The sequence below is a fragment of the Centroberyx gerrardi genome, chromosome 5, assembly GCF_048128805.1.
Source record: "Centroberyx gerrardi isolate f3 chromosome 5, fCenGer3.hap1.cur.20231027, whole genome shotgun sequence".
In the NCBI taxonomy this organism is placed as follows: domain Eukaryota; kingdom Metazoa; phylum Chordata; class Actinopteri; order Beryciformes; family Berycidae; genus Centroberyx; species Centroberyx gerrardi.
Window position 1 is genome coordinate 28,643,342 of NC_136001.1, and position 14,015 is coordinate 28,657,356.

Consider the following 14,015-nt stretch of genomic DNA (forward strand, 5'->3'; position numbering starts at 1 on the left):
TGGAATTGGATCTCGACCCAGATGGGTACAAACACAATGGTATTCTGTCGCTGTTCTGTTGGATCAAGGTGACGCCATTCCTTTTATTATGCCCCTAAGAGATGGACTGACATGATTTGAGCAGCTGGCTCAGTACCAGCTGACCGCCTCACCAGGTTGTGCACATCCCAGATCCAGGACCTTTCAGCAAACCTTTCACCTGTGCATTTGTCACCATGGATGTAAGATGAGAATGTGCTGTTGGTTTCATCCAAAGTGCCTTAATGTGTGAGCTCAGTGAATCGGGCCTCAAACCATAACAAGCACTGAGCATAGACCAGAGCAATGTTGCCATGGATAAGAGAGAGGATTCACCACATTTCTTCAATCATAAAGAGAGATAAACACGTAGGTGGACAGAATGCGCTTGCACAGATGAAAGGTTCAGGTGGTGCTATGTATACATGTATAGTGGTGTATGTAGCTGTATGGCAGTGGCTGCACATTATGTTCAGTTTTGAACTCCCTCCAAGATCAACAGCGGATTACAACCACAGTGCAAAGGCTGGGACATGGAAAAGTCTTTGGAATACATACAGAAATCCCTCCAGGTGTTACAGAGCAAGGGGAAACAGTATAGGAATAATCCCCTTGGATGTTTGAGTCACATTCCATTCTTTATTACTCCCCTCTCCCCCCCCCTTTCAGCTTAGCAGAATCCAGGTGGATAGCAATCACCAAGATTGCTTTGTTTCACCCTCGGTAGTTTGTGTCAAACCTGCAAAGGTGAGCGTCAAGGGCAGGGAAGGGTTGGAAATTCAGAATGGAAATTCCGGCCACGTGATTGGCCGGTCTGAGCTAAGCTGCCCTGCTGTGTGCTGATAAGCATGTTATAAATCAGTATTTCATGGATGCTGGGAGAGCTAGAGGAGATCATATTAGCACGGGGAGGGTCACCTGACCTTCCATAAGCCCTCCACAGTCCTTTGCCGGTGGTCGGTCAGGTGGAGATAGTTCAGCAAGCGGCCGTGTAGTAAATCCTCTGCACTGTATCAGCATAACATCCCCCACTGACCCCGACTGATCCCCTCCTCATATAGAGACCTTAACTGCAGCTCTCTCTTCCCATCTCCGCCCTTCCCTTTTTTCCTTGAGGTTAAAACCATTTGGGCGTTGACATTTCTATTCCTGCTCCTCATCATGGCAATATAGCCATGAGTGTATAACCCCTTGGAGTTTGATGCTGAACGGCAGGGAGATCATGCAGAGAAAGGTCACACCCACATAACTGTTTCCCAGAGACTGCTGTGCTCTTGTCTTGTAAATGAGCAAAGCAAGGTTCAGAGGTGGAAGCGTCTTCAAAAACCATATTGGAAGTTTTGCAGAGCGCTGTTGAAGGCGTTGTGAGACGTGAGCTTGCAACATGTGGTGTGGAATAATCAATGCTATACAGACTGCATCACTGTTGGCCTAGTTTTTACTCCTCCGATTTTGAAATGCTGATTGAATCCCCGTGCCACTCCAACATAATCTGTGTAGTTGTAGCCCTGGTTCGGTTACCATGTGCAAGTTCCTAACAGCAGCAGCTGTGTCAACACTAGCAGTCAACATGAGGGCTGCAGCCTCACCTGTCCATAGTGCGCTGGAGGTGATATTTCAGCTGCTCCTTTACATGTCAGCTGCTCTATACTGCCTGTTCAGTCCAGTCTGTCTTCCTGCCTGTTGAAAGAGACTAACATAATATTGCACGTTCAGTAGTTGCTGCCGGTTGAAACAAATATGAAGGCATACGCAAAACCATCTACCATAACATATAAAGACACACTATGCAGTATGTCATGAATATGCCTGTTATATAAAAGACGCTGGCATCAGTAGCCCATTCCTGGGACTCTAGGGTCAGATAAAGGCTGACAGCAGAGAGACTGAATCTCTTTAAGGGCTGGGAGGCATATTGTTTATCAAGGGATGAGCGTGATTCTCTCCCTTTTGAAAACTGGATATAGAACTGTCGCCCGCAGGGGTTTACCTTTGCCATGAACGTTGTAATACAATATCTGTATCTTCTAAGCCAGAGGAGAGAGCAGTGTGGACATGGTAGGAGGGGACCTACCTTACAGGCTTTAGTGTTTAGCCCGGCGGACTTTGAATATTAAACTCCTCGCTGATTTGCATTCGTGTGATGCGAGCTGCCCCTGTGCAGCGCGCTCTCATCGCACAGCTCATGTTTTAATCAACATGGCTCCCAACAGTGCTATCTATATCACCATCCGTAGCCATAGCCCTCATTCCCCTACACATGCTAAGTCAACACGTGTTTGATCATGTTGCTTTCATATCTCCGTCCCCCCCCCTCCCCCTCCCCTGATCATCCCTTTGATGCCACTCTCTGCGACTCTGTTTATCTGATTCTTCATTGTCCTGCCGTCTTTCCTGCGGGCTTCACTCTGGAATGTGATGCAGTTCTGTGTTGTTGTACCTGTGCCCCGGCACACATCTGCACACCAGATGTTGTCAGCAGTCACCTCTTGACTCCAACCGGTGAGGCCAGTGATCTTCTCAGGTGTGTTATTTGTCAGACTCAGTAAGAGCTGATTAGAGGACGGCCTGTTGCAGCGGATTATTCTCACAGTTTTTCACACTGTCACAGGTGATGGGTGGTAACCCATGAGCTCCTTGTTTTTGTTTTTACGCGTTCATTGCTGTGATCACTTGTCAATCAAACAGTGTGGGCGGTACTGTGACGTCTTTTTCCTTGGATTTTCTGTTGAGGAAGTTTGAGTTTCTGTAGGTGGCGCTCTTTTCTTTATCTGTTCAGCCATGGTGGCTATCACTGCTCATGCTAACTACCCAGCTCTTCTTCTGTTTATTCCAAACAAACCTCAAATGTAAAATGCATCACTTCCTGAACAGCAGAAGATTTTCCCCAGGAAAGCCTGGGGGATATAGGTTCAATCACTATTGTGTTATAGCAATTGGTGATAGAGAGTTGCACAACGGACATTTATTTATATGAAAATGACGTGGGTTATTACTTTTCTGAAAAGATTAAGCCCACATTGAATGGGTGAAAAAGGTAGCAGCACCTTGCCAAGCAAATGGGCTTTTTTGGTTGGTGCAACCAAACATTCCTCAATGGCGTGGCTGCCTTTTGGCTCCAACATGCAGCTGCCCAGCTCCCATCCAGAAGACTACCAAATGTCTCTGTCTGTCTTCCCATGACTGCCTCTCTCAGAGAGCAGGCCCACTGCTCAGCCTACTTTATCCTGCTGAATAGAACATTGTTTAGGCACTGTTTTGTACTTTCCCCTGTGAAAGTCCTCCTCAGTATATTAGATTAACAAGAATTTGATCACTGACTTGGATTTGAGTAACAGGATTCATGTGATGGGCTTTGTCTGCCTCGCAGTCGTTACTCTGCCAGTTGTTTGTTTGAAAGGCTCCTACTTGTCTGTCAATGGGAGGTCATGCATGCTGGGGGCTTTCACACTCACAGGAGCAAACAGCAGTTACTGGATCGGTTCCAAGACAGGAGCCAACGCAAACCGAGCGCAAGTATTTCAAGTATGCTTTCACATGAAGTGAGCCTCGTATTGCTAGCCGCATTCTTTATGTCGTGTTGTTTGAGTCAGGAAAACAGAACAGACAGAGCGCCACCTTTTACTGACCTATATCAGAAACGCTGGTCGGCTGCGTATGGAACTTTTTCAGACAGCTGTTCTAGTTTCTCAGAATTATATTTCACCAGACTAACTGGTAGATAAATGTTTTATTTTGCGCAATGTGATGCTGCCAAAAGCAATCTCTCTAAGGTTAATTTCAATTTAGCCCTTGAGGCCTTCCATCTGGATTTGTGGTTTGAATGCAGTTGTTTTATTATTTACTCGACTGGCAACAAGACAGAAAGATGCTCATTTATGGCAGCGATTTGTGAGGAGGGTTGAGTGAAAGGCTTCCTGGCAGAAAACGTCCGCGCTATTTTTGGATCTCAAGTCTCTTTAGTGTCAGGGAAAAGGCTTAGTCTGAAATGAACCTCCATCATGTGGGAAAAACTGTATATGGACAACATGCTTACTTGCCACAGAAGAGTTAAGGTGCATTGCCTCTTGTTTAAGGTTGACTCTTACACAATAATTTGATTTTCCTGCTCAATAGAATTATCCCAGATGACTTGATATGCAGAAGTTCTATAATTTAATCAGGAGAATTCTTGTAGGACACAAACATATTTGGGAAATCACATTGTTTTACACTGCTTTGCCGCCATAAATGAGGTCCAGTTAAACCTTGATATTTATGTCGCCAGAAAAGAGGAGGCTCCACTAAACATTTTATTTATCCCTCACTTCTGTTATTTATTCCTTCGCTTTGCCGCTGGCTCTGTTTCTTTGGCTCCCTCTCCTTTTTTGTGCTGGTACCCATGAGCTATTGAGACATGAAACACAGGGTTTAGGTTTCTCTCTCTCTCTGTTTCTCCCTATACATTATTAATGTGGCTTCTCGCTTCCTCATCTTTCCTTCTCTTTGCAAATTAATTGGTCGCTAACTGCCATTGAATGCTAATTTTAGAGTATTTAACACTTTCAAAATGCCTAAGTTATGATTACACTTTTGGTTGAACAATTACTTTCAGAATATTCAATAAAACTGGCTGACTACATAGTTTGAAGTTGGCTTTGTATAATATAAAATCTGGGTTCATGCAGTGTAATGATACTAGTAGTGTTATTATTGCCAGTATTTTGATAATAGATTTTCCACATACGACAGAGTGACCTGCTTCTTGTTGGGTATATCTTGATTTGTGTATATTTTGCAGTCACAGAAGTAAAGAATATTGTTTCACTATCCTTTTTCTGATTTAGTTTCATCGTGTTTTTCTCTGTTAAAGGACTCAGCCTTAGACACCTGGAAAGAGGCACAGTGGCTCCCCCTAATGGTACTTGGGATCATCTGAGCTAGGAGACACCCATGCATATCTACTGCTGACTTGCTGGAAATGCAACCATTGAGTCTACACCTCAAGAAGACACATGGCTGATACTGCAAGGTTAGGGGAAATACACTTCTACTCCTGAGATGTGATTTGCATCCCAGCTGCAACTCAACCTCAGTTTCTGTTTCGTCAGGTGAGGGTTTGGCTGGGAGTGGCGAGTTGTAAAGTCCCCAGAATTACAGCACATGGAGGTCAAAGGGCATCTGATCACATCCATGGGTTTGGGGGCTCCAGGTGAGTGTTGACTTCTGGCACAGTTCTCTGTACTTGGCCTGCTAAGCTCCAAAACCCTTGTGTAAAGACACGCTGGTTTTTGTGCCTGGACAAGCCTGAAATGGCCTGGCATCGAATCAGTTTGATTTTTTTTTTTTTCCTGGCAATTCAACTGATGAGAAAACAAATGTGTTCCTCTCTGGGGAACTGCCAACTGAAAGAAATGCTGTATGGTGTGAAGGGCTGTTGTTCACATACTCTGTAGCCACAACTGACAGATAATCTTATCAGACCACTGAGTGGCTGTGACCATAAACATGCTGTTGAATACAGAAACATATTCATTGAAAACCAGGAAAACAAAAAAATATTACCAAAAGAACGCCTATTTTTGGATCGAATGAGAAAATATAATTTTCAATATTTACATGTCTGCGTTTGAGTCCCCCACAAATCTGCAATCCAACGATTTGGGCTACAAATGTCCAGCCACACATTTTTATGCCAAATATTTTCTGGAGATGCTTTATGTTTGTGCTCTGCTGTGCAGATCTTCAAGGCTGCCAGGACAGCAAGCTGCAGGCGGAGCGTGTTGCAGCGCTGCAGGAGAGGAAGCAGGCCCTGGAGGCTCTGCTCAACAGTCGAGTCGGAGAGCTCAAACAAGTCTGTCTGCAGGAGGCGGTCAGTAGCTTTCTTGGCCCTTTTGAACCCCATATGGCTCAGGGTGCAGGGCTGTCGCTCCATACACCTCAGACGTATGCAGTTTGTTGATTTGTACATTTGTGTGCGTTTTTACCAAAGAGATTGCTTTCATTGCAGCACATTTCTGTGAAAAAAAAATATGAATCAGTAAATCTGATATGCTGAGCTTGGATGCCCAGAAGAAAGAAAAATATCTGGCAACTTGTTGAAAAGCAGTTATGTTTTCAGAACTACATCAGTGAAATAAAATGGGCTGCATATTAATGTTTGCTTGATTGCTCCAGAGAATGTGCCAGCAGTTCATAATGAAGCCACAGCTGCCTCAGCTTTTCATTGACAGCTGTTTAACACATCGCTCTGTTTTCAGCTGGATGTAATGCGACTCTCACTCTGTCTCTGCATGCACTATTCTTGCCTTCAGAAGCTCTCCATACTGTATAATGGAGCTAATTTGGAGGTTTTGATGCACCACCCATCGGCAAAGTCACTCTGCCAGCACAGTTTCTGCTTTGGAGTTAAATTATGATAGTGACATTAGTTCTGGCACATCTATTCCAGTGCAATCAAGCATTTAAAGGATGGTCGTATTGGGACGTGTTAAATGGTATTCTCATTTTATGCAACATTTTGGACCTCACAGGCCAGTGAGAGGATGAAGGATTTTTAGTCATTGGAGGCTAATGAATGTCCTCTGCAGGAGCTGACTGGGAAGTTGCCACATGCTTTCCCCCTGGAGACGGGCGAGAAACCCCCACTGGTGCAGCGCAGGGCTGGCCTGGCGCCCAACACCAAGGCAGAGGTAAGTCAACACCTTGAATAACAATAGTGTTTACACAGCAGCTGTATTTCTGTGTACCGTAGTATAACAGGGCTGGCTGTCCCATGCAGGATGAGGCTGCCCAGAGAAAGCAGATGAAAGCCCTCTTCACCGGCGCTTTGTACAGACACTCGGAATCAGACCGAAATGTCCCAAACAGCAAGAGGACAGTCCATCGGGGCTGCCACACAGGTAGAACTGTGCACAACATACAGCCACACATGGGACATTTGTCAAAAGTTGTCAAATCTAGAATAACTGTTTGAAAACCGTGTCTAATTATGGATATGATTGACACTGTTCAAAAAATAGTTTTAGCAAAGATTCAGGTCACGCTGCATCGTCTGTGACCTAAATGGCTCGTGTTTGTTGTCTTCCAGAGGACACTGTCATGTCAGAAAGTACTAGCTCCATGTCAGATTCAACATCGCATGACAATGGTGAGTCAACCCTACACAAATATCAGCCTGTTGCAAAACCTGTCTGCCAATTGGGTTTAATATTGGGTTTAACTCCAAAGACAGCATCATTCTAAAATAGGCAATTGAAAAGGCTTCATATTTGCCAACACTTTGCTTTTCACATTCAGAATACATCATTCACACTTACTGGCTGGCAGACTCCATTTAATTTGCAGTTGTGATGCTAAGATACGGAATAAGGATCACATTTCTGTTTTAAACACAAAGTAGCACAGCTGCCTTGTTATGTTCTGAAATGAAAGCGATTGCTTAATTCTGTGTGCCATCCATGAGTGAGCCGCATTAAAAGATTATGTCTTTGTTTTTTCCTGTCCCAGAAGAGTCGTCTCCCAGTGTGGCCGCTGACCAGCGCTCTCTGTCCCAGCCCCGGCTCACTGTGGGCAGCCCCGACCACAGGATCAGCCGGAAACTGTCTCCAGTAGAGATTTACTACGAGATGAGGACACGCCGCAACTCCGTCACCAGCTCTGTTAGGTACTGTCCCCAAAGTGGCCCTATCCCGCAGGCTGTGCTGTCAATTAGATTTGTGCGTGAGTGTATTTGTGTGTTTATGTGTGTGCGTGTATGGGTGATAAATGTTAAATACAGCCATGTCCTCTCGTGTCATTTTGCACAGCCCAAGTCACTCTCTGCCGAGGAGCGCATCGAACGTTGAAGGCAGAAGTGTTCCAGCTACTCCTCTGCTGGCCCGAACTGCCCCCATCAGCGTTCATGTCAGGTAATCTCTACTCTGCTGCCTCCGCCTAATGCGGCACATCTACAGCTCCAGCTCTCACCCACTGCGATGACTGGGAGGTTGGAAGAGTGGTTAAATGATTTAGTTGTATACAGGCAGAGAGTCAGGGTTGTAGCACAGATTAGTGTCATATTATCTACCAGCTAGTGCTTTGGCTCATCATGTCGTCTTTTAGGCATAAAAATAGTGTCCTCTCTAAGTGATTTTCTGTGAAATGCAGTTACACGGTTTTGATTAAAACTGCGTTTGCTCTTCTTCATCGATGGTTCCCCTGATTCCTCTCCAATGATAGCTCTTCTTGTGCTCCCTCTCCGCCTCAGATCGGACGCGTCGGGGGGCAACGCGTTGAAGCAGTGGTCCGGCAGCCTGGACGTCCCACATATGATCCCGCTGGCCCAGGAGGGCTCTTCCTCCGACCGCCGAGGTTGCCCTTACAGCTCCCGCGCCCGGCGCAGCAACAGCTCCGAGGCCCTGCTGGATCGGTCCAGCCTCCCCGAGGATCCTGCGCCCCGAAACGGGATGCCCCCCAGAGGAGGGCCCTACAAGAGCTCAGAGACACTGACCGACGGCAAGCTGCGACACATTCACCTGGGGAGCCCCGAGAGACACATGGACGGCTCGGTGGAACAGGCCAAAATGCGTCTGTCCATGGGTGGCAGGGGCGCAGGGGGAGGCTACAATGAGCTGTTGATGGACTACATCTGGGGAAAGCAGCAGAGGATGCAAGTGCAGCACCACCTGTACCAGTCCACAGGCAGGATCTGGCAGGACGCCTCCTCTCCTCGCTCCTCCACCGCGGCAGTGCCTCCTCATGCCAACGGCTTCTCCCACTCCCAGGTGCACCTCCCCAGCGCCGCGCCCCCCTACAGCCCCATGGTGATCAGAGGGTCCCAGGCCGAGCCGCGCAGGGTCAAAGTCACCAGAACCAAATCTTGCGGGCCCTTCATTCCCTTGCAGCAGGACGCCATCCTGCTGTCGGCGTACGAGTCCCCCCATCCCACCTCGGGCACCACCACGTCCTCCATCCCCAACCTGCACCCCTACCAAACCGAGCTGTCCGGCCCCAACTTCAGCCGCAGGCCCCCGCAGTTCTCTCTCCCCACCCCGGAGGACTCGACGCGCAGCCTGCACAAAGCCCTGGCACTGGAGGGCCTGAGGGACTGGTACCTGAGGAACGCCCTGGGGTACCCCCCTGCTGCCTCAAAGGGCCATGAAGCGGGGATCTCTCGCCTCTCACACCCCCACCCGCTGGTCCACCAGGCCCAGTCTGTACAAGGTGAACCGGCCAACCTCCACAGGGCTCAGATACCCCAGTCAGCCAGCTTCCACGGTCACCCACTGCATGGAAGGTCAGTAGTTCTCTCATTTAGTCGCTATGGTTCTTTTACACCTGCTTGCCTCCAATGTAATGGTAAATAAATAGGTGAACTATAGTAGTTGATAATCATAAACGAACAGCTCCCAATAGAAACAAACCAAAAGATCAAAACACCCTATTATAGTAACTTACCCTAGTAACTTACTTACTATAATTCATTCCAGGGTGAGAAAGTAACTTTTTTCAGAGGACATTTTTGCCCCTTCATCTGGTTTTCTAGAGGCTTTTTGGTCTTGAGGCAATTTTGTTCACTATGGAATGATACATTTGCATTGCATATTGGCAAGTAAACACTCAATTTGTACCTTCCACTCATCATTTTTTTTTTACAGTATTGGTTGTTTTATTTTTTGTTGCTGCAGTGGTTTGTGTGGTTTGTGCGGCATTTTTTTTGCCTTCAGGCTGCGTACTCTGCCGTTTTCTGATCAAAAACTGCTACATTTTTCTCACCCAAATTGCACTACAAAGAATCCCCTGGGTGAATCACCTATGGTGGCCCACGAGGGACAGTAGTCACATTCACGCGTGAGACTTTGACAACTCAACAAATGAAATGTGAACAGGGTGAAATGCAATAAGGGTGCTTTTCATCATTGGGTGCATTTTTCCCCCTCATTTTTAATTCCACAGGCATTTCATGCATTTTCAAACACATTTTTGCCCCGAGGCCCTGTGCATGTCTGACCTTGATTCATACTATTTATTTATATGATGAAGTTTTCTTATAATCCTGGTTTTACCCTTCACTACATGCCTGTTGTTTGCAGAGTGCGGTATTGATTTGCCTCGTCTCCCCAACAGGTCAATGGAGTTCTCTCTCTATCAGGAGCCTCCTCATCCACAGATGCAAGAGGTGACCCCAAAGGAACCCAGCGCAGACCCAGGCACCCTGGTGTGAAGCAGCAGAACACACACACACACACACACTCACATGTACACAAACACATACACAGATGTCCAAACACACTGTAGACGCACTCATACACACAAGCTGACATAATGTGACCTCAAAAGCTAAGCAAAACATGGCAACCTCAGCAGAAAAAGACTGAAATAAACGACAAACTGTAGCTGTACAGTCAGAAAAAGCCTTGGCGAACCCCCCTCTTATAATTGAGCCCGACAGTGTATGAACTCCAGCCCAGTGTCTCGATGTGGACGTGCACTGGAGTCGACTTAATTCCTCTCGGAGCATCTAACAACAACATGGTCCTGCTGTACTTCATATACCGCATCGTATTCCTGGTCCGACGCGAGCAGAAATATGCTGAAAAATCTCCCAAGGTATACTTTTTTACAGAATATATAAAACTCTAAATTACTATTTTGTATCTTCTGAGACATAAAGAAGAATAGTTATATGAAAGAGGTAATTTATTGCTCATTAGTCTTGTGATATACAAAGATGTTATATGAACTCACGTCATTCGAGAAGTATTTAGACATGCCGGTGAATGTGTGTTTGTAAACAAAACTATATAGAGCAGCAAATACATGTTCCAGTCCTCATCTGCCGTTAATTTCGCAGTCGTTTGTATTTTCCATGTTTGATAAATGAAAGGGGCCACGGACTGTAGTTTAACAGAGTAGCGGACGGGAGTGCCTACAGGTTTTAATAAACGAAAACTAAACCTTTGTTAAAACGTTAAAGTGCTTTCTAATAATCTGTAATGCTAGCATTAAGCCTTCCTGAGCTTACTCTCCAATCAAAAAATGAAAGCAGGTCACGATGTCACAAAATTAGGGTATTCGGAATGATGTCATTTATTGTGATTTTATTTTATTTTTTATTTAATTTAATTTTTTTTGGATTCAACTCAGTGCTGGTTGATAAATGTAGCTTTCGCTGTGCTGACATGAAAGAAGAGTTAGACCAGTTCTATGAAAACCCGAGGGCTGCTATGAGGCCTACTGTATGGCAGTAGCACATTACTGTATGACAGTAATTCACTTGGTTCAAATCGATGCCTCTCCATCTCGCCGTGGAGGATCTGAGTGTCATGCAGAGCACTTTACGAACATCTTAAGCCTTAATTCCGTAGGAAATTGTCACCGAGAGAGAGAGAGAGAGAGAGAGGAACAAGACAGGGTTTCACGACGGAGAAAATGAAAGAAAGAAAGAAAGTTCTTGTCGACGTCTGCTGATGGTTCTACCCGGTTGTCGGTCTGTATATAGATTGTATCGATGAGTTTCAAGCTGATATTGTATTCCCGTACTAACAATGTAATATTTGAACTAACCACATAGGAAGTATTTAGTCACAATAACCCCCAACCCCCCCCCCCCCCCCCCCCTTCCTACCCCCAAATAAAGTGTGAGCACTATTTAAATTGGATGAAAACAGTGTGAACAGAATAGGGCTGCTGGAGTCGTTACATGATGGTGTGAGCAGGTCTCATGCCCGACTACTGAAGAGAATAATGTGTGTGAGAATTCATGCTGTCTGATTTTTGTAATTGTAATGATTTCAAGTAACTTCATGAGCTCGGTCGTTGTGTCTTTTCTCTGTATTAACCTGTGGTTTTTTTTTTTTTTGGTTTTTTTTTAAATCAGAGTAGCTATGTGTCATAATATATTTCCAGTTTGTAATCTTGATACCACTCTGAAATGTAAACATCAGTAACAAAATCCAAGAGTAAGAAATGATCTCCTCAAGGAAACACTGAAAATAATTGTTGTGGTGTAAACAGAACTAAACAGTTTTTATTTTGAAAAGCCTTTTTTAATATCTGATTTTTCCATTTGATGTGTTTGGCCATCTCAGACTCATTTGAATGTAATTTTTTAGGTGTGTTAAAGTCTCATACTGTATGACGATGTTGTTTTCTACTCTAGTAGGAACTGTAGCACACCGTGGAATGTCACCTGGTTTCTTCTGCTGTCTGATGTGTTCACATTCATTCAGTATCTCAGCTTCTTATAGCTTCTTCCAGCTGGTAAAACCTGAAATCAAAGACCAAACTGCTGTGCACTGGGGGTCGTAAATGTATTTTTCATATAATGTACTCTGTAAGTTGAAAATAAATGATTATAAATTTAGCTCTAAAGCAAATCTATTCAAACTATATTGTATATTTATGAACCTATAACATTTTGTAGCTACAGTATCTAGCTCTTTCTCGCCAGTGAGAGAATTGGTAACACGTGTTGAAAGCATTTCACTCAGCAGTATGAATTGTATTAATATTTGTTTTTTTGGTTTTTTTAGATACTTAAGCGCAGCTGTTTTCTCATTCCCTCCTTTCTTCATAACCAGGCCTATGAAATAAGGCGGCCTGCCCTATACTGTATGTATGAGATGTTGCATTCATTCTACTAAATAAAGTGTCATGTTGAAATCAACACAGTGTCAGACTTTTTGATGGTTATTTGAAATAATCAGAGGTGGAACTCCTGGAAAAAGTAGCTCATTGCTGTTTAAGGATGGTCCTTATTTTGATATCAACAAAGCTAGTATCAGTTTCCCTAAGTCAAGTCCAGAGTGACTGATTTTGATTATAAATGGCACTATAATATCTAAAAAATAGAGCTTGCTCTGGTTATGGAAAATCTTTATGTCCATAGTCCCCCAAATGAAAAATCTGGATAAATATTATCAGGAAAATCCTGATAAATATTAATATTTATTAATATTCCTATATCCACTTAAAGTGTGTCTGTGGTGCTCAATAGTGACTTTACAGTGATCTCATTTTTGGTGACTTGACTGTTTTTTTGTTTTTTGTTTTTTTTTAACTTATTGTGTTTTATGGTATTTTTTAATCTCATATATCACTATAATTTTCCTATACAATTTCCATAGGAATTTGTTGTGATATTTGTATAGCATTCTCTTTTTCAAAAACTAAACCTAAAACTAAAACAAACTCCTCAAGCACCCTAAATAAAAGTTTTAATTAGTTATTTTAGTTACTTTCCACTTCTGGAAATAATAGAGCACGGGTATATATCATTTCCTGAAAATCATACCAGGCTTTGTGTACATGTAGTAGTAGGCTATTGCTATTCCTGGAGCTGCGGTGTTGCTCCGCTATTTTTTACAGACGCAAAGCGGACGCAGAGCAGGCGGGGGACGCTGCTGCGGCACTGCGGTCAAACCCGGACTCTTTAATACGGACTGGAAACATTATACACTGCGGTGAGTAGGCTGACTGGCGAACACACCTGTGGGGGTGTGAAGGGTTCATTGTGTGAACAGGCTCGCTGCGTTATTGTAACACGGACAGATGCGACTTTCAGGGTAACACCAGCAACAAGTAGCCTAGTGAAGATTAACAAGTTTTTTTTTTAAGTCCAGTGTTAAGCCCACCAGAATAAACAGTAAGACTTCCGCTGAGAACTTTCAAAATAAAGCCGTGTTGACTAACGCGTTGCAAGGTTTTTGGAGTAAGATAAGAGAAGATGACAGTTTATTGAGCCCTGTGGGGAAATTAGGTCGTCACAGCAGCAAAAGTAATAGAAGCCAGTAGAGAAAGTAAAGTAGAAGCAGTATATAGGCAAAAAAAAAAAGCTATATAAATAGCAATAAAAAATCCAGCAAAAGACTATAAAATAATAAAGCAGTAAAGTAGAATGTAGCCTACATAATGTGCAGATGTGCATTGTACTCACTTTAACAGTCTGCAGAAGGCCATATGTCTTTACATGGTGTCCTAGTGTGCAGACTAGCGCAGTAAAGAAACTATGCCCTTATCAACAGAATGTGCCTTCC

General features: G+C 44.2%; 1 protein-coding gene across 1 annotated transcript; it reads left to right on the top strand.

The window, feature by feature from the left end:
* The first annotated feature begins 4,976 nt into the window (after window positions 1–4,976).
* Window positions 4,977–10,221, top strand: ccdc120b (coiled-coil domain containing 120b). Its single transcript, XM_071922985.2, has 10 exons — window positions 4,977–5,029; window positions 5,109–5,209; window positions 5,739–5,869; window positions 6,588–6,689; window positions 6,779–6,899; window positions 7,088–7,147; window positions 7,507–7,663; window positions 7,806–7,907; window positions 8,246–9,274; window positions 10,105–10,221. The coding sequence occupies exons 2-10, from the start codon at window positions 5,161–5,163 to the stop codon at window positions 10,199–10,201; spliced, it is 1,848 nt and encodes a 615-aa protein (XP_071779086.1). The 5' UTR covers window positions 4,977–5,029; window positions 5,109–5,160; the 3' UTR covers window positions 10,202–10,221.
* Window positions 10,222–14,015: the final 3,794 nt, after the last annotated feature.